Source organism: Somniosus microcephalus, chromosome 1 (genome assembly GCF_052327205.1).
Source record: "Somniosus microcephalus isolate GS21.2 chromosome 1, FLI_Smic_1.0, whole genome shotgun sequence".
Taxonomy (NCBI): Eukaryota; Metazoa; Chordata; class Chondrichthyes; order Squaliformes; family Somniosidae; genus Somniosus; species Somniosus microcephalus.
In genome coordinates this window covers 383,022,234-383,043,730 of record NC_140987.1, presented here as the reverse complement: position 1 = coordinate 383,043,730, position 21,497 = coordinate 383,022,234, and the positions used below count along the sequence as shown (strand labels likewise).

Here is a 21,497-nt window from a genome sequence, read left to right as displayed (position 1 = left end):
AAAATCAGTCCACCTCTGGAAAAGCATTTTTTTTAATGTTTACATCTTTCACTTGATCATTATTTTGTTCTTTTCTTTAGATCCCACACCATATCCCATTCCTTGATCAAAAGGGTGAACAAGCAGACAGGAGGTGAACCCACTGTACAACAAACATTAACAAACAATGCCACATAAACAGTGATGGGGAGTCATACTTGCACTGTGCTTGGCCAGATACTTGTCTTTACACTGCTTTTTCTTCTTCCCAAACACGCCACAGCCTGATGTAACATCCTGATTAGCTGTATTCCTATTGGCCACCCGCCTGTAACAGTATAGATAAGCAAAGAATAACATTAAGACTGTGATGTTGCGGTGTGTTATTTTGACAATGTCTCTCACTGGGAAAAGTGCACATGTCTGAGAACGTTTCCCTGCGGTCTTCTGTTGTGATCATTTCAACCAGTTACTGTGGTATCACTCTGTTTCATCTCACAAGCTTCAAGAGTTTACAATTGAAGTATAATGGGGCCAATACTATGCTCTCATGAGTGAAACTCAGAAATTAATTTTAAACATCTCAATTAGATCAGCCCTCAACCTTCTAAACTCAAGGGAGTACAAGCCAAGTTTATGTAATCTTCCCTCATATTTTAACCCTTTAAGCCCTTGTATCAATCTAATAAATCTGCGCTGTACCTCCATACGATCTCCTTCCTGGGGTGCAGTGCCCAAAACTGAAGGCAGTACTCCAGGTGGGGTCGGCACATGGCTCTGTACAACTGAAGCATCACTTACTCCCCTTGGTATTCCAGCCTCCGTGAGATAAATAGCAACATTCCATTTGCCTTTTCAATTACTTTTAGTAACGTTCTCCTTTAAAGCAGAGGAGTCCAACCCCACCCCGCCACCCGTGAGCAAGCCGCATCCACTTCCCAAGCTCAAGCTGTTTGAGAGGCAGCTCTTACTTTAAAAAACAATTGCTCTAAAAAAAATCCACCTTCAGAAACAACTGATCTGCCTATGGGAATGGGGGTGCAGTGGGCTGATATCCACCTCACACACACCATCCAGCTGCCTCCCTCCAGACGGAATCTGTGTTGTTGTGTATTCCTGAGGCAAGAATAATGAACACTACTGTATGAAACCAATACATATTATACACTACTTATAATTGCTAAAAATGAAAGCATGCAGCTAATCGAAGCTTTATTACTGTTTGGTTCATTTACCTAATGGTTTACCATAGAAAGTAAAATGATAAAACTCTCATTATTGTGAAGCTTGTATAACAGACAGTATGAGGGTTTCAGCAGCAGATGAGTTGACGCAGGGAGAGATAGCAAGGAACAGAAGTGTAAAAAGTGAGAATGAGACAAAAATTTACATAGGATCACATAGGATATACGACACAGAAACAGGGCATTCAGCCCAACCAGTTTATGCTCCACACGAGCCTCCTCCCGTCTTTCCTCATCTAACTCCATCAGCATAACCCTCTATTCCCTTCTCCCTCATATGCTTATCTAACCGCCCCTTAAATGCATCTATACTATTCACTTCAACTACTCCCTGTGGTAGCGAGTTCCACATTCTCACCACTCTTTGGGTAAAGAAGTTTCTTCTGAATTCCCTATTTGATTTCTTGGTGGCTATCTTATATTGATGGCTTCTAGTTATGCTCTTCCCTACAAGTGGAAACATTCTCTCTGTATCTATTCTATCAAAACCTTTCATAATTTTAAAGAGCTCTATTAGGTCATCCCTCTGCCTTCTCTTTTCAAAAGAAAAGAGACCCAGCCTATTCATCCTTTCCTGATAGATATACCCTCGCATTTCTGGCATCATCCTTGTAAATCTTCTCTGCACCTTCTCCAGTGCCTCTATATTCTTTTTATAATATGACCATAATTGTACGCAGTACTCCAAGTGTGGTCGAACCAAGGTTCAATACAAGTTTAGCATAACTTCACTACTTTTCAATTCTATCCCTTTAGAAATAAACCCAGGAAGAGAGTGAGATACAAATGCAGAAGCAGAAACCAAGGCCGCGATTTCCCCAACCTCAGCGGGTCCTTGGCGGGTGACATCGGTGGCGGGTCCCGACCCCGCTGCTGTCTCCAGCCCACTGTATAGAATGATTTTACATTGATTGGGCTTGTTAAGCCCGCCCAGCACGTTTGCCGGCCAATTGAAGGAAACGGGTCTGATGATGTCATTTGATGACACGTCATCAGCCGGTTTCCTTAAAGGGACCATGCGCAAATTTACTTTGACATTTGTGCTGTCAGTGTTCTACAGCATTGAGGTGTTGCAAACACTGACAATCACTGCACAGAGGAGCACAGCTGCACCCAGGCTCCCCCATGACTCCCTCCATATGTTTATGGAGGGTGTCACCGCACGCAGGGAGGTTCTCTTCCCTTGCCATGGGCGGAAGACACCTTTCCAGGACACCAACGCAGCCTGGTTGCACATTGCACAGGAAGGCACAAGCAGTGATGTGGTCAGGAGGACCAGGCTGCAGTGGCACAAACCTTTCAATGATCTCAGTAGATCATGAAACGTTACTGCCAAGCCACACTCAACCGCATCCTGCTGTGCCACTCATCACATCCCCATCACTCTGCCTTCCCTACCCTACCCCTGCACATCCTTACTCACACCAACTTACCTTGCACCTCCACCCATCCCTCTTTATCTACATTATCACATCCCTATCTCACTAGCCATCCCTCACACTCACCCTCATCCTAGTGCAATCATACCAACTAACAACACACAAGGGTAGACACTTGGGTGTTTTATGCAATGTTCATGTAAAATTTCTGTTAACGTGGTGTCAAACTTTGAAACCTTTAATTTCAACACTTTGCATTCTTGGACAGATTTGTGTGCACCTTTGGAAGTGGCTCAGTGAGTTGCAGTGAATGGTGAGATATAACGGTAGCCCCCCGCAATGGCGATGAGTGTGAAAGGAATGGCTTGGTCATTGTAGGGATACTTTATGGTGTTGGTGTGGGGTGGTGCCAACCTGGCGCATCATGTGGCAGCCAGGGTGTACAGTACCAAGTGAAGTAAGTCTGGCCATGGTGAGGCCATCCCTGGCCTCCTGGGCAGCAATGTGATCGGGTGCTGATGCCCTGTGTCCTGTGCAGCATCAGTTGATTGCAGAGAAGGTTGGTGTTATTGTTGGTGCTGCTGGTGTGCCTGGTGCTGCTGGTGTTGGGGCTGATTGTGGTGAGATTCTAAGGACCAAGGTGAGATAGTTTCAACGGCACTGATGCTGATGAAATAGATGGCAGGTGAACTTGAGACGACGGAAGCGATCTGTCAGTCGTGAGAGAGGTTGTTCCAATGAGGTGACACTGGATAGAGAGTTTATTCCGCACACTTGCAACCTGCATAAAGCTCAATCTGTCTTCCAAATGCAGTGAGCAACATCTTCTGAGCTTGGAAAGTGAACAGCTGTGAGATAAGAACATAAGAACATAAGAAATAGGAGCAGGAGTAGGCCAATCGGCCCCTCGAGCCTGCTCCGCCATTTAATAAGATCATGGCTGATCTGATCCTAACCGCCAATCTACTATCACAGAACCATCTCCTGAATCTAACAGAATTAGACACATGAAATAGGAGCAGGATCAGGCTACACGGCCCCTGGGCCCGCTCCGCTATCCACAGGGCCATGTCCGATCCGAACCTAGACTCATGTCCAAATTCCTGCCCGCTCCCCGTAACCCTTAATTCCCTTTACTGGGAGATTTTATAGCATATTTGCAGCTGTCAAATAATATGATCCCATGGTCATACAATTCCCGACCTCCTTACCTGACGTGATCCCCAAGCAGTGTGAACCCCGTGGGCAACCTCGTAAAATGTAAAGGTGAGCTCAAAATACTTCTTAATGGGATTTTCACAAGATCATAATGGCCCAGTAATTCGGGTCGGTGGCTTGCCGCGCGTGCAAGCCCCTGATATGCACTTACCCGACGCGCTGACATTTCACCTCCAGGGACGCCTGGAATTCGTGTTTGAAAAAGAAGAATCCCGGGCAGCGTCTGACGTCACGCCGCCCAGGAGTGCAGCCAGCGTGAAGCCTGGAGCGCGCTGTGCAAGTGAGACACGCCCCTTGAGGTCTCAGTTTAATAGGACACGCCCCCAATGTTTCTCACAAGCTGCTAAGCATTTTTACATGCAAAGCAGCATTTTAAATAGGTTTTTGGTATTTTTATGAAGCTTTTGGTAACTTTTATAAACTTTTAAAAATGTTTACATTATTTCGAAGAATCTGAAGTAGTTTTAAACAGAATTAAAGCTATTTAAAGACTTTTAAAAGCCCTAAAATAATTTTTTTTATTCCATTTATTTATTTACCAATGTCGTCGTCATACGTGTCTTCACACTGTTCCCTTTGGGGAACTGTATGAAGTGGTGGAAGGATTTATGGCCGTGATTAACACTCATTCCGTGACCGTAACCATCTTTGAACCAGCCATTAGGGTGGTTAGTCCTATGGCGGGAGGGTTTTACGGGCTCCCACAAGCTATACAAGGAGGGGGGCCACCCACACCCACGGACGCAAATATCCCACTGGATGTCAACCCAGAATTTAGAGCCGGAGCTCCGACTCCACTTGCCGGGACTGTCTGGAGCGGGGTTCGAAACCCTACCCCGTCTGGCCCAGCGGCAGGGATCCTACCGCTATGCCAAAGGCCCAATCCGATTAGCAACGTGAAATGGCTGGAATGAGCACAATTCACGGCATTAAAACAACTCACAATTGAACTGATGATGACCTCAGCAATCTCCTCAACGAGGTGGAGGCGCAGCGCCTGCTCATCATTGGTAATGAGAAGTCAAAGGCGCCGCAAAAAGGACAGATGATAGCTTGGTCTTTCAAGTGGCAGCATAGGGCTCCAGTCACGGGGAGGGAAAAGGCGCAGGAAACGTATGGGTGTCACCTTTTGTGCGGAGTGGGCCTTTTGCGTAGCGGTAAGCATCCCCGCCGCTGGGCCAGAGGGAGTAGGGTTTCAAACCCCGCTCCAGACAGTCCCGGCAAGTGGAGTCGGAGCTCCAACTATAAATTCTGGGTGGACATCCAGCGGGATACTTGCGTCCGCGGGTGTGGGTGCCCCCCCCCCCTCAGATGGGTTGTGGGAGCCCGTAAAACCCTCACGCCATAGGACTAACCACCCTAATGGCTGGTATGAAGATGGTTATGGTCACGGAAGGAGTGTTAACGTGGCCAGAAATCCTTCCACCACTTCATACAGTTCCCGAAAGGGAACAGTGTGAGGATACGTACGACGATGACCTGTTGCGCAATGCACCTCCTTGGACCCTCAGTCGCAGATGCGAGGGGGCAAATCGTGCAATTGTTAAATTTTTCATTTTATTGACATGTAAAATATTGGCCCAGTAATTCCCTTCCAAACGCGCGAGTACGGTCGGGGTACTTACGCGTCTGTCCGGAGGAAATGCCGGCTTTCAGCATGCACAGCGCATGCGGGGAAAACCGGCATTTCCTGTCCTCTGAACGAAGGGGTTCAGAGGCAGAACGCGTGCGACTGTACAGGCAGCGCGTGCGCAGTAAAATTCGCTGCTTTCATTCATGCTTTCAGTGAGGTCAAGTCAATACAACTTACACATGAAAAAAGCATGAGTACAGTTGCTCCAGAGGCTGCGGTTGTTTGGGAAAGGGATTAAAGTTATTTTAAGAAATGCTGAGGTAAGTTTTAAAGTTTATTTTTGTTTTTTAAAACGGGTTTTCAGTACTGTAGGTAGAAGGATCAATTGTGGCTATGTGAATTGAATTTGCTGTGTTTATTAAATGTGAAAATGACTCCAACATTTTTAAGAAAGAAACTTTTCATCAGTAATATATTCTTTTAAGTAATTATGTATGTATGTCTGTATATATTCCTTTGCGTGTATGAATATATTCCTTTACTTATGTGTATGAATGTATGTATTTAATTATGACTTTCAGAGAAAGTAACTTATTGGAAAATCATAATTAAAAACATACATTCATACACATAAGTAAAGGAATATAAAACATACATACATATACGTAAAGGAATATATGCGGACATACATACATACATAATTACTTATTACTGATGAAAAGTTTCTTTCTTAAAAGTGTTGGAAATGTTACATTACTCATTTTAGAACACTCATTCTCACATTCAATTCACACAGCCACAATTGCTCCTTCTACCTACCGTACTGAAAACCCGTTTAAAAAAAAAAATTTAAACTTTAAAACTAACCTCAGCATTTCTTAAAATAACTTTCTCCCTTTCCCAAACAAAAATATTGCCTTTCAGAAGCTCCACGATAAAATATATCTTCCTCCGCAGCCTTGGACCAACTTTACACATGCTTTTTTCAAGTGTAACTTGTAAGGACTTACCCTCACTGAATCCATGAATGAAATCGACAAAGTTCACTGCGCACGCGCTGCCTGTGCAGTCGCACGCGCTGTGCCTCTGAACCCCTTCGTTCAGAGGACCGGAAATGCCGGCGTTCTCCGCATGCACGGTGTTTCCTGAACGCCGGCATTTCATCCGGCCAGATGCGTGAGTACCCAGACCGTACTCACGCATTTGGACCTGAATTACTGGGCCAATGTCCTGAATTGCCTCCCCCGCCACTGTGTGGTGGGTCTGTTCAACACTGACAGCCCCGACATCTGGGAAAGATGCGTGGCGGCCCGACCCATTAAAAAATTGTTTCCTCACCCGTTGCGCCACCAAACGTGCCCACTGACCCCCCCCCCCCGAAAATTTCCCCCACCAAGAGACAAATACGGGAGGTGAAACAACAAGAGACAGAAGTGGAAGACTAGAAAGCAAGAAAGAAGTACAAGAGGACAGAGAGCAGAAACAGAATTAAAGAGGGTGGAAATGACATTATCTAATGACTCCAACTAGCAAAAGCTAGACTCTGAGTTGGATGTGGTGTTTAATTATGATTCTGTCTGACTCATACGTGGCCTAATCATTCACTATGGCACATAAATACGGCCCCCTGCTCCAGAAGGATAGACACTAATGCTTTAAAGATATTGGCCTAGAAATTCAGTATCACCACGTTTGGGGCGCTACAGCCGGGCGTTCGCTAAATTTAGCGCCCGGTGCAACTTAGCGTCACCTTCACCGAAATTGAGTTGCATCGCCCCAAGAGGTTGCTGCTGCGCTAAAGCAGGCAGTGCACGACTATCATAAAGCGCTAAGCTGGCGAGCTGAGGCGCTACCACCGAGGGCGGGCACAGTGCAGGTGCGGCAAGTTATCGATTGCAGGCAGACACACTGGCGCCGGTCTGCTCTTAAAGGGGGAGGGTCAATTTGGTTTGCAGCCACGCCCTGCACACTGGAGCCCTGATTCTAGGCCTGGACAAACCTGCTTCAACAACGCTACGCCCACGACCATGGAGAAGGCTAGGGAGCGAGCGCAGCGCTTCAGTGTGGGTGCCCTGAAGGTTCTGGTTGGCGCAGTGGAGCGCAGGCAACCTATCTTCTTTCCTGACAGTGGCAGGAGGCCGCTGCCCAGCGAATATAGAAAAGCTTGGAGGGAAGTGGCACACAGAGTGACCTCCAGCAGCATGGTCCCCAGGGCACCAACACAATGTAGAAAGAAGTTCAACGACCTCACTTGGGTTGTCAGGGCGAGTACCCTTTCCAGTATCCTCTTCATCCCTGCATGTGCACCTCACTTTATGGCCAAAGGGCCCTGAAAGGCCCAATGCCCAGCCCTCATCCAGCAACTATGGGACTCTCATGAAAATCACATGCACAATCACCACTTTACACACTGTCAGGACTATTCCACCATGGGAGGCAGTGCAGGCAAGATCAGGGCATGACACTGTCAGGGCTATTCCACCATGGGAGGCAGTGCAGGCAAGATCAGGGCTTGACACTGTCAGAGCTATTCCACCATGGGAGGCAGTGCAGGCAAGATCAGGGCTTGACACTGTCAGAGCTATTCCACCATGGGAGGCAGTGCAGGCAAGATCAGGGCTTGACACTGACAGGGCTATTCCACCATGGGAGGCAGTGCAGGCAAGATCAGGGCTTGACACTGTCAGGGCTATTCCACCATGGGAGGCAGTGCAGGCAAGATCAGGGCTTGACACTGTCAGGGCTATTCCACCATGGGAGGCAGCGCAGGCAAGATCAGGGCTTGACACTGTCAGGGCTATTCCACCATGGGAGGCAGCGCAGGCAAGATCAGGGCTTGACACTGTCAGGGCTATCCCACCATGGGAGGCAGCGCAGGCAAAATCAGGGCTTGACACTGTCAGGGCTATTCCACCATGGGAGGCAGTGCAGGCAAGATCAGGGCTTCACACTGTACTCAGAGCCTGTCCTTTCTCTTGCAGGGCAAGCTGGCCCACAATAGGAGGCAGCAGCAACGGACCGGGGGAGGCCGTGCTGAACTTAAAGACCTCAGCGACCTGGAACAGCGAGTGGAGCGGATCATGGCAGGCTGGCTGATTGGCCCCGTCGCCACTGGAGATGCCGACCCCGTTCTGGACAGCAATGGTAAGGTCATCACCTTTTTGACCTCTCTCTTTCCATTTGTGCCTCACACCAGCATCCTTTGCCACTCTCGAACCAATGCAGTGCATAGCAGCACTCATGCCTCCCTCGCTGCCGCCCTGTCCTCACTCTAAAGCAACTCTTGTGCCTCCCTGCTTTCAGATGCTGATTCGCCAGGTGAGGAGGCGGGCCCTCAAGCTGGCACTGTGAGTGAATCGGAAGGCGAGGAGGAGGAAGAGGAAGCCGGACCATCAGTGCCACCCTCAGCCGAGGCAGCCCATGGCCATGATGGGGACACGTCTTCCCTGGAGGGGAGCAGGGAGGAAGGGTCTGAGGAGGGTGAAGCTCCGGGGCCCAGCGGGCTGCAACAACGCAGGAGGGGTAGGGAAGCTCGGCGGCTTCTCCCCGGTGGGTGAGTGTGGCCTCCAGTCCTGCTACAGTGAGCGCAGAGGAGGTGCGGCTCCTTGGTGAAATGGGCGCCCAGGCTGAGCGCAGGCACATTGAGCTCATGGCTGCAGTGGCAAGGATGCCTGACTGCATAGAGTCACTGGCAAGGAGTGTCCAGGAATTCGGGGCAGCACAGGCCAGGAGTGTCGAGGAATTCGGGGCTGCACAGGCCAGGAGTCAGCAGGAAGTCGCTGCATCACAGGCCAGGAGTCTGCAGGACTTCGGGGCAGCACAGGCCAGGAGTCTGCAGGACTTCGGGGCAGCACAGGCCAGGAGTCAGCAGGACGTCGCTGCATCACATGCGGCTTCCAGCCAAGTGCTTAGTCGTGCCATGCAGTCACTGGCTGTTCTGATGCAGACACAGATCAGGGCCACGCGAGCACTAACTGCTGCCACCCTCGCTGGATCGGCCAGGAATCGCCGGGGCCCTTGCCGTGCCGCAGCAGCCCAGCAGTCTGTCCTTCAGCAGATTGCTGCGCATGCTTCAGTGCTGGCCCGTGCGAGTGCCAGTGTCTCGTCCGACCAGGGAGTGCCTGTGCTCTGTCAGGTTGGCAGCATTCCTGCTGCCAACACTGTCACTCCTCCACTGCAGCTGCCACCACCCATAGGACAGACTGCTGCCGCCCAAGCAGAGTTGGAGCAGTCAGCAGCCGGGCCCTCCAGGCTCAGAGCTGGTCCAGGCCGTCCCCCAAGGGCATCTGCCGACTCACTATCTGACCCTTAGCAGCCTTCCCCCAGCCTTGCTGCAGCCACTGGGGTCCCATTGCGGAGGAGCTGCAGGGCGGGAAGGGGCCAATCCCGTAAGCGAGGCAGATCACCCTCGCAGGCCGAAAAGTAGGAGGTGTGGCAAAATGTTGTGTTTGTTTTTTCTGAAGGCCGACGATGTTGTGTTTGTTTTTTCTGAAGGCCGACGATGTTGTGTTTGTTTTTATGAAGGCCGACGATGTTGTGTTTGTTTTTATGAAGGCCGACGATGTTGTGTTTGTTTTTATGAAGGCCGATGATGTTGTGTTTGTTTTTCATGAAGGTCGAGGATCATGGTCATTTTTGTTTGACTGTTTTGTTCATTGTCTCCAGGTTGTGAGAGCCAGTTATGTGTCTGACTGTTTTTTGGGGGGTTTCTCTGTATTTGTTTGTCATGCGGGAAGGGCCCAGAGTTTGTTAAATAAAAAATTGTCTTTATTCAGATTGTGCATGTTTGCACTTTGAACTATTTGTTGCCTTGACCGCCTCAGGGTTTGCAGAGAGGCTCCATTCATGTTCTTTCAATGGCACAAGCCATTCCCTGAGAGGGGACCTATAACCGACTTGCAATAAGCCGCCGACAGAATGCCCTTGCACTTTGTGCCTCCCTCCCATCTTGGTGCTCCTCCTCCTCCTCCTCTGGTGGTGCTCCAATGTCTGCTGGCAGTGGCTGAGTCCTGAGGATAGCCAGGTTGTGCAGCATGCAGCACACTACAACGAAATGGGAGACTCGCTCAGGCGAGTACTGTAGGGCTCCCCCGGAATGGTCCAGACAGCGGAACCATTGCTTCAGCACGCCGATCGTGTGCTCAATGATGTTCCTGGTCGCTTGATGGCTGTCATTGTATCATTCTTCAGCAGGGGTGGTGGGCGTACGGAGTGGGGTCATCAGCCAGGTGCACAAAGGATAGCCCTTGTCCCCGAGAAGCCAGCCTCCTGGGTGAGTCGGGGCTTCGAAAATGTCTGCCACTGAAGTCTGGCGCAGGATGAAGGCGTCGTGGCTGCTGCCTGGAAAGCGGGCATTGACAGCTAGTATGAGCTGCCTGTGGCCACACACCAACTGCACGTTCAGCAAATGGTACCCCTTCCGGTTGCAGTAATCCTCGGCATTCTCTAGAGGCGCCCGCAAAGCCACATGCATGCAGTCAATGGCGCCCTGCACCATGGGGAAGCCCGCTATTCTTGCAAATCCCATTGCACGTTCTTGCTGCTTGTCCAGGGTCATGGGGAAGGAAATGTACTGACGTCTCCTTCTGAAGAGGGCATTCGTGACCTGGCAGATGCAGTAATGCACCACGAACTGGGAGACATTGGCAATGTCCCCAGTAGCGGATTGGAAGGAGCCGATGGCATAGAAGTTGAGAGCCACTGTCACCTTCACTGCCACCGACAGAGACGTCCTGCTCCTCAGCTGAGGCTGCAGATCTCTCTGAAGCAGGTGGCAGATCTCAGTGACCACCTCCCTTCTGAATCGCAGCCTCCGAACACACTGCTCCTCAGACATGTTCAGATATGAGAACTGCTGGCGGTATACCCTGGGTGGGTAAGGCCTCCTGTGCTGACGCCTGTTGGCCCTTCTCCGTCTGGCCATGACTGGCACTCTCTCACGGCGTCTCTGAGCCCTTTGAATGCAATGCAGTAAGCCAACGTTTCCACCCATTGCAGCCCCCATTATATGTGGCGACTCTAGGCTATGGCACTGAAAGTTAAATCCAAGTGCAAAGCTCTGGGCTGAAGCCAGAAGTACCTGTGCGAGCGCTGAGTCAAAGCAGAAAGCTCTCTCCCTTTGTCTCTTTCCAAATCTCTCTCTCACAGAAGGAATGGAACAAAATGGCTGCCACAAAGAATGCAGGAAGAGTCCCCTTTAAATAGCGCCCCCCCCCAGCCCCACAGCGACTGGGAACCGTTCCACTCAACCAGTCGCTGCGAGCGCCAGGCGGAAAGAAGGGGGGCGCCACTGAAGTTCCGGTTCGGGGCGCACCAAGGGCGCTGCACCATGAAATGACGTCAGGATCTGCGCGCGCAGCTGAGCGGGCGTTGCGGTTTTGCACCGCCGCTAAATCTTCACTCAAGTTTGCGAGAGGCGCAGATCGCGCCGCGCCCGGGAGCTAGCCGCTTCGCGCCCCACTTATCGCCCTCTTAAGGCGCTAGCGGCTGGCACTACCAACTGAATTTCTAGGCCATTCTCTCCAATTCTATCGCTGTATTCCCCCACACATCTGCTTCCAACAGATGGTTCCTTTTCTCTTTTCTCTTGGTAAGAACAGAACGTACCATTCCTGCAGTTCAGGGGAGGGAATTAGTCCGGTTGTTTTGCCTGAGTTTTCCACAGTGCCCTGCCACCAGTTGGGATCATCCTTACTGATTATCTTGATGATGTCACCAGTCTCAAATTTTAATCCAGCCTCCTTGCATGGGATCAGATCATCCTTCTTTGGGTCATAATCAAACTGAGCTCGCATGTACATCTGAGAAAGAAAGGCAAAATAATCAATCAGTTCTGAATCCTGAATGAATATTGCATGCATCGCACAACCAATGCTGTTCATGGGCATGTTCTCTAATCATTAAATTTTCTCAGAATATTGTAAATAAAGGCCCTTAATATTTTCCCGAATGGCTCAGTGGGTAACTTAAGTGCCGTCTGTGGAGCTGAACCATACAGGTCAATAAGGTCCAGGTTCAAACCTCGGTCTATGCTGAGTTTACTGATCTCAGCAGAAGAGGTACTGTAAATTGCCTCAGCATCCCTTGGCTAGGAAGGGGAGAAAATTAATAAGCCAAGGTTCCTGCTACTGATCACAATCCAGTGACTCCTGCTGAAAAGTGCATCAGTGGATGTTGGACGAAGATAATATCAAGCTCAGCCATGATGGTCCCCGTGGTTAAATTACGTGTCTTGTCTTGGCTCACACATGAAGAAAGGTCACTTAGGCAAACTACCAGTGGGTAGCCAGCACCCCTGGAATGTACTTTATCTTAAGGACCTACAGGTGCAGAGAAAATTGGAGGGATAAAAGTCTTCACAGTTTTATTGATATTAATTATTAATATCAAGCATGTCTGTCTGTTTCAAAACCAAACAAAAATGATGAGTAGATGAACCCTCTGACCAGCAAGAGGAGAGAGCAGACAAAGCACAGTTACCCTCTAACATTGCTCTCCTCAGCTATAACTGGATAATAACTTCTTGCTGAATCTCATTCACATTGCCCTGGATTTTCGTCTCAGTAGCGAACGAATGGCTTTCACCGTTCCCTTCACATACAGTTGTCCACAGACTCTTTGTGGGCTTGTCAGCAGAGATTTCTACTAATTTGCCATCTGTTTTAATGCGGCGCCGTCTACAGGGGATCTGTGAGGGGCTGTGAATAGAGCAAGCAACAGCGAGACTCTTCAACCAATCAGATTGAAGAAACCTCACTGAGCCACGCAAAGTCTAAACCAGGAAGTAAAAAACAGAAACTATAAATTACATTTAAATGATTTACAGGAAGCAAAATAAAGATTGGGAAATACAGATGGAATTAAGGGAGAGAGATAAAAGAGACAGACAGAAAAACTTTTAAAAAAATTATTATTTTTTAAAATCTCCAGCATTAACTTTTTTCTGAGTGAGACTCCACACTTGTAAAATAAAATTTTCAGGGCCAGAGAAGTTGTTCAGGAATAATTATCACTTATTACGCCGTTAAAAACTCACATACTGCTGAATGTACGAGCCATTGTTAGAGTGGAACTAGTGAGTAATTACCCCAAGTTCATGCCATTACTGTGATTTCAGTGCCTAGTCTACCATGGAGATGGGTATCTCTGACAGCAGCGTCTGGATTTCCGCATTTAACTGCGGACACCAGAAGTTGTTGTCAGATTTACCCAGTAATAACGGTGAGCACTGCTAGCTTCGCTGTTATTATTACAGCAAAATCCGGGCCAATATCCACAAAATGTTGCACAGCTATCGGTTAATGCTGATAGGAGCAGTTTACTTAGATAGTTATAACTGTAAGCTAGTAAAAGGGTTATTCTAAGCATTGAAAACTAACATCTAACAGGGCTCTGTTAAAACTAAAATAACCTCTAAGAGAGCCTAGCAGCAATGGTAAAAGCGGCTTGTGATAGACAACAATGTCACTGTGGTTCCGGGACCAACGGGGTGAAATGGAAAGAATGACAGCATCTAGCACAAGAGGATTTGGAGGCAATATTCACCTTTCATGGTAGTGGCTGATTAGAACCTATGGCCTGTGAAGCAAAAACCAGTGAGAAACACTCAATTCAACAACAAATTCTCACATCTGCCTCGTAGATATACATATCCATTCCTTAAACAGTTAAGGTTAGGTTCAGTTGGTAATTGCATGGTGTGGTAGTGAGCCTTTTTAGACCAGGAAGATCTCAGGTTTTGTTCTTGGTTTGTACTGTGTTATGTGATTTTAGCCCAAGGAGTGGGAGTGATACGGTGTACCTGGGCTTAGAGGAAATAAATCAGCAAGGGTTCTCACTCCTGATCACTTACCTGATGATATGGCTGGAATGTGTGCATATGTAGACTTTGGACTAGGCCTAGATTAGGCTCAGTTGTGATGTCCTGCATCGTCAAATAGCTTGATGCCATTCACTATCTAGGTTTACACATAAAGAATGACCACTTGGATGATGTACCGAAGGGTGTCCTGCACCTGTAGGATCTTATCCCAGCCTTCAGGAAAAGAAGGGAGAAACCTGAGGAATTGGTTCAGACCACTAGAAGGTAGCTGCCCATTGACTCTCCTTCCTTGGTACATATAGTAATGAATGGAAAAATGACCACCATCCATTTCTCTCATAAATATGTCCTTAGGGCAAGGAAAACAAGCACTAGCAGTTCTTTTGAGAGATATTGAGTGGGTTATTCGTGAAAGCATTGACCCTTGCTGAGGCACCTCACCCAAGTTGCCATTATTCATGTCATCCTTGCAGCAGGCTATTAACTATGGAGAATGTCACAACCTATCCTTACCTGATATCCATGCACTGGTACTGCTAGCAGTGGCCATTGGATAGTGACACAAAACCCGATCCTATGGCTGCTTTTCCTTCACAAATGGAACACCCCACCTCTGTTCCAGTTGAAACCACCTAACTCAACAAAACTAGTGGTCAAACTGGAACCTTCCTGGTCTCCGTGAGTCAGATATGGCAGGACTGAAAACCTGAAAGCCTTTGATGCAGGTGTAAATATCAGCATCTGCCCAATGGTGATCTCTGGCACTGACCCTACCAATGATTTTGGGGTCAGGAGAAGGAAACCTAATTTTGCACAACTAGGGGCATGTCTTGGGAACCCACTTAACTAGAGAGCCATGAATTTCAACCTAGGGTGCTAGGTCCGGCGGGTGGGGGGTGGGGCATCCCCTGAAAGAAACTCTGGGTGTGCCCATTGGACCCCTTTATAAGGGGGCTGAACAAAAATCATCTTAACCTGTGAGAATCCAGCTAAATCCCATGCCTGGCCCCACAACCACCGGTTGGCAGGTGGATTGGTACACCTTCTTCCACTTGGTGTACTGGCTTGCCAATTTTACACCAGGCCAGGGACATGAAAACTCTCAGCCTGGGAGTCCCCAGCCATGTCCCCTCATACGTCAATGTCCTTGTTTTGGGACAAGTGGAGGCTCCATCCCCAGCAAGGCTCATTGAATATTGCCAGAGACCTGTGGTATTATGGCCCGGCCCTAATTTGCAGTTGTTCTGCCAGACGTACATTTGGTGGATCAGAAGGGCTGCAGATCTTTAGCCCTGGTATCTTTTCCTGTGCGGCTTTGAGAACAGATGGGATGGATTCTTGGGAGTAGTTATATAGCAGATGGAAAAATTGTTTCTCAACACTACGTTTAAGATGAATCTTAGCACCAGGTATGTGTGCATACAGCTATTCATGTACACTCATGTGTATGTGCATGTCCAGAAAGAGACACATTTATGTCTGCGCGTGTGCACACACATCCACACCTTAGTCATTCCATGTCTCGCTAAAAATAAAGAAAGTATGTATTGCAAAACTTGAAGCCCTTCCTCCCCACTCTTCTGAGGCTCCAGTGCTTGATATTTTCCAACTCTACCGTCCCAAGCTCTGTCTAGCTTGTACAGTCACTGTACACATAGGTAATGGTCAATTAAGGGTAAGGATTGTCACTTGTAGGTTCCTTCTGCCTCATAGATTAAAAAATATATATCATTTAAACCATTTTTGTTTCTTCTCCATGAGGTATGTAACTCACAGCACAGGAGATCTTGGCTTTTGTTGGAAACCAATCGGTGTTAACTTTTCTGATTATTTTTAAAGTCTAATGTAATGTAATGCTCTGCACCATATGCAATGTGTCAATGTTTCCCCCAACTATATACAACTCCTTGTTACTAATATAGTTAAAACATGTTGGTAGGTCAACTCTGGAAAGACTTAAAAGAGTCAGGGATTATAAGTAAGGGTTTAAGCTTTGCATATGGTGAACTCACTTACCTCAAAGGACAGAGGGTTGCAATGATAGTTGGACTGAACCTGTAAGGTGACGGTTCCCATCATTTCTTTCTGTAATATAAACGGAAAGAAGTTCATACAAATGGACAGCTACTCTTAAACAGAGTGATACAAACTGCCTTCCTTATAAGCAGGTCTGATAAAAGCAAGTGTATATTAAAGATGAAGTCCATTCATCATAAACTGCTACTCAGTTACATGATACTTCAAAAACACATTGTTATCTATGATTTACATGTATTTAAAAACATCAGGGTTGCTCAGTGTGTCCTCCCTCTAGTACCAATTTTTCCATCCAGTCCTTCAGCGTGTATTGAGAACTCTGATAACAGAATCAAGTTTATTTTGTTTTGCTCCAATAATGTGCCCTAATCTTCAGCCTCAGAGCAGCATCCCCTATTGCAGGGGTGTTACATTTCCATTGACAAACTAGACATCCTGATGGGATGGTCTCTGAGGAAGACTGCTGAGGTAGTGCAGGGTGAGGGAGAAGAATAGTCATCAAAGCTTGGGCCCCTGTTCATTATCTAGTGACACCTGTTAGAAAATGAATGTGGGGAAGTACACTATGGATCCACACTACGAGGATTTTGGTTGAGAGAGGAGACTTTCACCCCGTCAGTCTGAATACGACATTACTTTAATGTGTAAAAGTGTTGCTGATGTTTGAGGGTTTGTTTCGAATTGGACTGGACTCTGTAGAGCTCAGTACTTACCAGCACCAACTGCAGCTGCTCCACTGTTTGATTTGCTGCACTTTTACCATTTATTTCCAGAATTTCATCACCAACATGGAGTGTGCCTGTTGATTCAAGAAAACAACACGTTTTCAACATCACTGGGCAATGCAAACACACTTGAGGGCTAAGTGACCCAGTGAAGCAGGGGCCTGCACTCTCCTGTCATTGCAGAAGACACAAGACAGATTGCAGTTTTCAGTGAGGCAGGAGGACCACACCCCATGTCACTTCAAAAGATGCAGGCCGGAATACAGCCTTTAATAAGACAAGGGGGTCTGCACCTTCCTGTCACTATGATAGATGCAGTGCTGAAACCAGGCTTCAATGAGGCAGGAGGTCTGCATTTTCCTGTCACTTCAAAAGATGCAGGGCTACAGCCAGCAATAGGCACAGGGCTACATCCACCTGTCAGTGAGGCAGGAGGTCTGCACTTGCCTGTCAATGTCTTACAACCTATAAAGCAAAGGTCTGAGAGAGCAGACACCCACCCCATTTTTCTGGGCTGGGTTTAAAACAGGTCTCAAGGTAATAAAGAGTACACTAACCCACTTTGCCACCCAAAAACCTATTGCAGCATTTATTGATTTATTCAATATACAGAAACTTTGGAAAATGCGCAGGTTCATTAAATGGTTGCTGTAATCTGGGACTACAAGTTTGCATCCTGTAACATTCAATTCTCCTCCCTCACAACAGTATAACAATCACAGTGCTGCACATCATGGCATCCACTTTCTCCAACTTTCCCTAATCACCTCTCTGCCAACAATGAGAATCCAAATCATAAAATGACACAGCAAAGAAGGAGCCCATTGTGCCTGTGCCGGCTCTTTGAAAGAGCTATCGGATTAGTCCCACGCCCCTGCTCTTTCCTCATAGTCTTGCAATTTTTTCCTTTTCAAGTATTTATCCCATTCCCTTTTGAAAGTTATTATTGAATCTGCTTCCACCACCCTTCCAGGCAGTTCATTCCAGATGTACTTGCACTAGTAGGATTAATAGGTTAATCTCCCTTGGTGGCTCAGCAAGTGTACTCAGTAAGTGGCTGAGCTCCAAAGACCCCAATGGTGTTAAATTCAATGCCGAGTCATTAATGCCTTTAAGGCTAATCTCAGCTGGGTTTAACTCTAGGGTGCAACAATTTGCTTCTGCTTTCCTTGGCTTAGGGAAGGGAAATCAACCCGGGTTTCTGCTTCTAACCTGGTATGTGAATGTCAGGTGAGGACAGGATCAGTGGAATAGCCTCCCCCCCACCCCACCCCGTCACGGTCCACCCATGAAGCTAGACCTCTTGAGCGAGGTACTGGAGGGGACCCCGGTGCTCATGGAACTGTACCACAGCAAGAGGAGAAAAGAAAATGAGGGGGCAAAATTACAAAATATTTAAGTCTCAATCAGGTTTCTCATAACATGGTGGGAATGTAAACAGTATGCTAGAGGAGGAAATGGCAGCATCTGCGAGGGTTTCACACCTTGCCTGTGAATCATTCCTCCATGCAGGATCCTTCCGATGACACAGCGTCCCTTGTCATTCAGTTTCAGTGTAATTCCCTGTGGATTACAAAAAGTGAAATTAAATATTTCTCCAAATGGTGTGTGCATGAATCAGCAAACTGGCATCAAAATGTAGAGTGCAAGTAACATTCTTGCACCACATTAAGGACCGCGTGCCTGAGTGTGAGAGTGTGTGTCTGTACATAAAGGGATGTACAGACCAGCATGGTAAAACCAGGGCTGGATCACAAGTGAATTGTAGAAGTCTATTGCTATTCCTCTAAGAAACCACTTGGGAGCAGATTACCAGCAGCCGGTCATTATCTGAGTAGTAGATCACTTGATTCAACTGAGACCATAACTGGATGAGGTAACCAAGTTGGCTGGCTTTTGTTGGTCACAGTATTACTGATTGAAGATCTGCTGCTTGTCAAAAGTTTAATTTAAAGCCTTCATAAAAGTAAGGTAATTTAGCCTACAAAGCTCATCCATTCAGAAAGCCCCACATGTCCCTTCATTCACAGCATCCAAATATTACTTAAATTATTTGAGATTTTTTCTCCATTACCGCAGCCAGAAATCCATTCCATGTGTTGAACACTCTTTGCATGAAAAAAACCAGCATTCATTCTGTCACAATTGAACTTGAAATAGTATTTTGTGTTTGCTTTTCTTTTATCGTTTACTCTCTTTTATGCCTCATTGAGGTGTCCTCTGAATCACCTCCTTCAAGGCAGAAGATCCTACGTTCCTTTGGTTTTTCCTCACAACTTGCATCTGTGAAGTTTCAGGGGGAAAAAAATTCCTAAAAGTCTTCCTCTTATCCCTCCTTTCCTGGAGGAGCAACTAATGCTGGGATACAATTCCATGGTGTCTTACTTTAGTGACCATTGGTTGATGTGTAAGCCTGGACAGTAAGTAGCAGGCTTTTCAAGTATGGAGACCATCGCAGCTGAGCCCGTTCCTTTCCTCACCCCACATTTACATTCTCTCACTTCCAGTAGAGGTCACTGTGGAGCAATCATTTCTTTGTCCTAACAAGGATATTTAGTTGTTGTTTCCCTATCAATGCCTGCCTGAGATTTGCTTACTCAACGCAGACTAAGGACTGAACCTGGCACTCTCGTAAACTTTGTGGCTCGATATTGTGGCAGGTGGCTCATTTACCCACAGAGCCATCAGGCTTCACACAAATGTTTAATAGCTATTGTGCCACGCACTGCACTTATTTTAAATATATTCTAATATGTTTCAGGGGAAATTCTTGGACATTTCATCCAGCACAGTCTTATGGTGAGGTTGTTATGGTTCCTGGGTACTGGGAGGTCCTACTCTTAAAGGGCTTTTACTTTTGCTGCTTCTGTAATTTTGACCCCAGCCAGTGATATCTATGCATCAACTCCCCACACTTTAATTGCTAAACCTGGCTCCCTGATCTCAGTAGTGGAATTGTAGACCCAGATTCTCTTGAGTCATAGACAGCACTCTCCAGCAATCCAAACTGCAGAAACTCTAAATTTAAAAGTGTCTTTATTGTAAATTAATCGTTGACCATCACAAAAGTTACTCAGCAACAGCGAAATCCTATTACAAAGTCATCACTGGTGTCTTATTATTCCGGTTCAGTGGGGAATGTTTGCCTCAAGGCTGATATTTTATAACCAATGAAAGTTCTAAAAGGTATTACATGAACAATCTCTAAAACCTTGAATTAAAATGAAAAAGGTGAAACCTTTGATCTGGACAGTCTGAATGTGCAGCCTAAGCAAAGAACCAGGGAGATTGCCTGTAGTTGGCAGCTCTCCTTTTTAGCCAGCTGAATCAAGTCTCCAACAATAGTCTCGTGCATTTCAGTTTCAATTTCATTATGAGTTCAGCAGGTTCCCCTAATGGCTCAGTTGGTTAAAGCAATGCACATATAGAACCACACAACCAGAAAGTTCCCAGGTTTGATCCTTGCTCTTTGCTGCTCTAACTGATCTCAGCCAGAGTAAGAGTAGGACCTCAATGCCCTTTGTTTAGAAAAGGGGAGGGAGAATTATGCAGGATTTACAATGTTGCTTGCTGACCAATGACTCCTGCAGGTAGATATATGATCGAGGACAGGATCAGACTTGTCTGTGATATTCTCCCCATCTATGGTCAATAGCCTGTCTATTACTCTCTTGGCTTTCAAATGAAGCAAGGCCACTTGGGAGAGTCAGTGTCTTAACAACAACAATAATAATTGCAATTACATAAGGTCTTTAACAGAGCAAAACATCCTAAGGCACTTCACAATTTGGGGTTGTAACTGAACAAGAGTAGGAAGGGATTAGGGGAGGGGGCTGAAAGTACTGTTTAAGAAGGAAATTCCAGAATATGAGCACAAGATAACTGAAGGCTCTGTCACTGTTGGCAGAGCAGAGAGAGGAAAGTACTGCACAATATACCAGAGTTGGAAGAGCAGATGGTGTGGGTAAGGATGCAAGGTCGGAGGAAGTTGCAAAGATAGGGCAGCATGAGCCTGTGGAGGGATCTGAAGACAAGGACAAGAATTTAGAAATTGATGTGCTGGGTAACTGAAGAGGTTGGCAAGGAAAGGGATAGTGGAATAGAATATGGGTGTCAAGTTCTGAATGAGTTGGAGTTTATACAAAAAAAGAATTTGCATTTATATAGTGCCTTTCACAACCACAGGACATCCCAAAGTGCTTCACAGCCAATAAAATACTTTTGAAGTGTAGTCGCTGTTGTAATTCAGGGTGGAGCTCAAGAGTTTAGCCAGGAAAGCTTTGGAAAAATTGAATCTGGAGGTGATAAAGGCATGGATGTCATTTCAGCAGTAGTAGGGATAAGGAAGGAGCAGGAAAGAAAGATGTTTCAGTGATGGAAGTAGATAGTCGTAGTAATAGACTGGATATGAGATGGGAAGCTCAGCCTTGATCAAGCAAGACACCGAGGTTGTGCATTGTCATGTGAAGCAGGAAGGGGATGGGATCAGGTGCTAAAGCTCGAATATCTGATGGGGACCGA

General features: G+C 46.9%; 1 protein-coding gene across 3 annotated transcripts in view; it reads right to left on the bottom strand.

The window, feature by feature from the left end:
- The window catches only part of mpp1 (MAGUK p55 scaffold protein 1), an 83,710-nt gene that overhangs the window by 34,845 nt on the left and 27,368 nt on the right, over positions 1-21,497 (bottom strand). For all 3 annotated transcript variants that reach the window (XM_085996535.1, XM_085996556.1, XM_085996545.1), the window contains 5 exons: positions 18,461-18,539; positions 16,965-17,050; positions 16,231-16,299; positions 12,000-12,193; positions 198-307 (listed from right to left, as the gene is read on the bottom strand). In XM_085996535.1, coding sequence (XP_085852661.1) covers positions 198-307; positions 12,000-12,193; positions 16,231-16,299; positions 16,965-17,050; positions 18,461-18,539 — 538 coding nt within the window. The remainder of the gene's footprint in view (positions 1-197; positions 308-11,999; positions 12,194-16,230; positions 16,300-16,964; positions 17,051-18,460; positions 18,540-21,497) is intronic.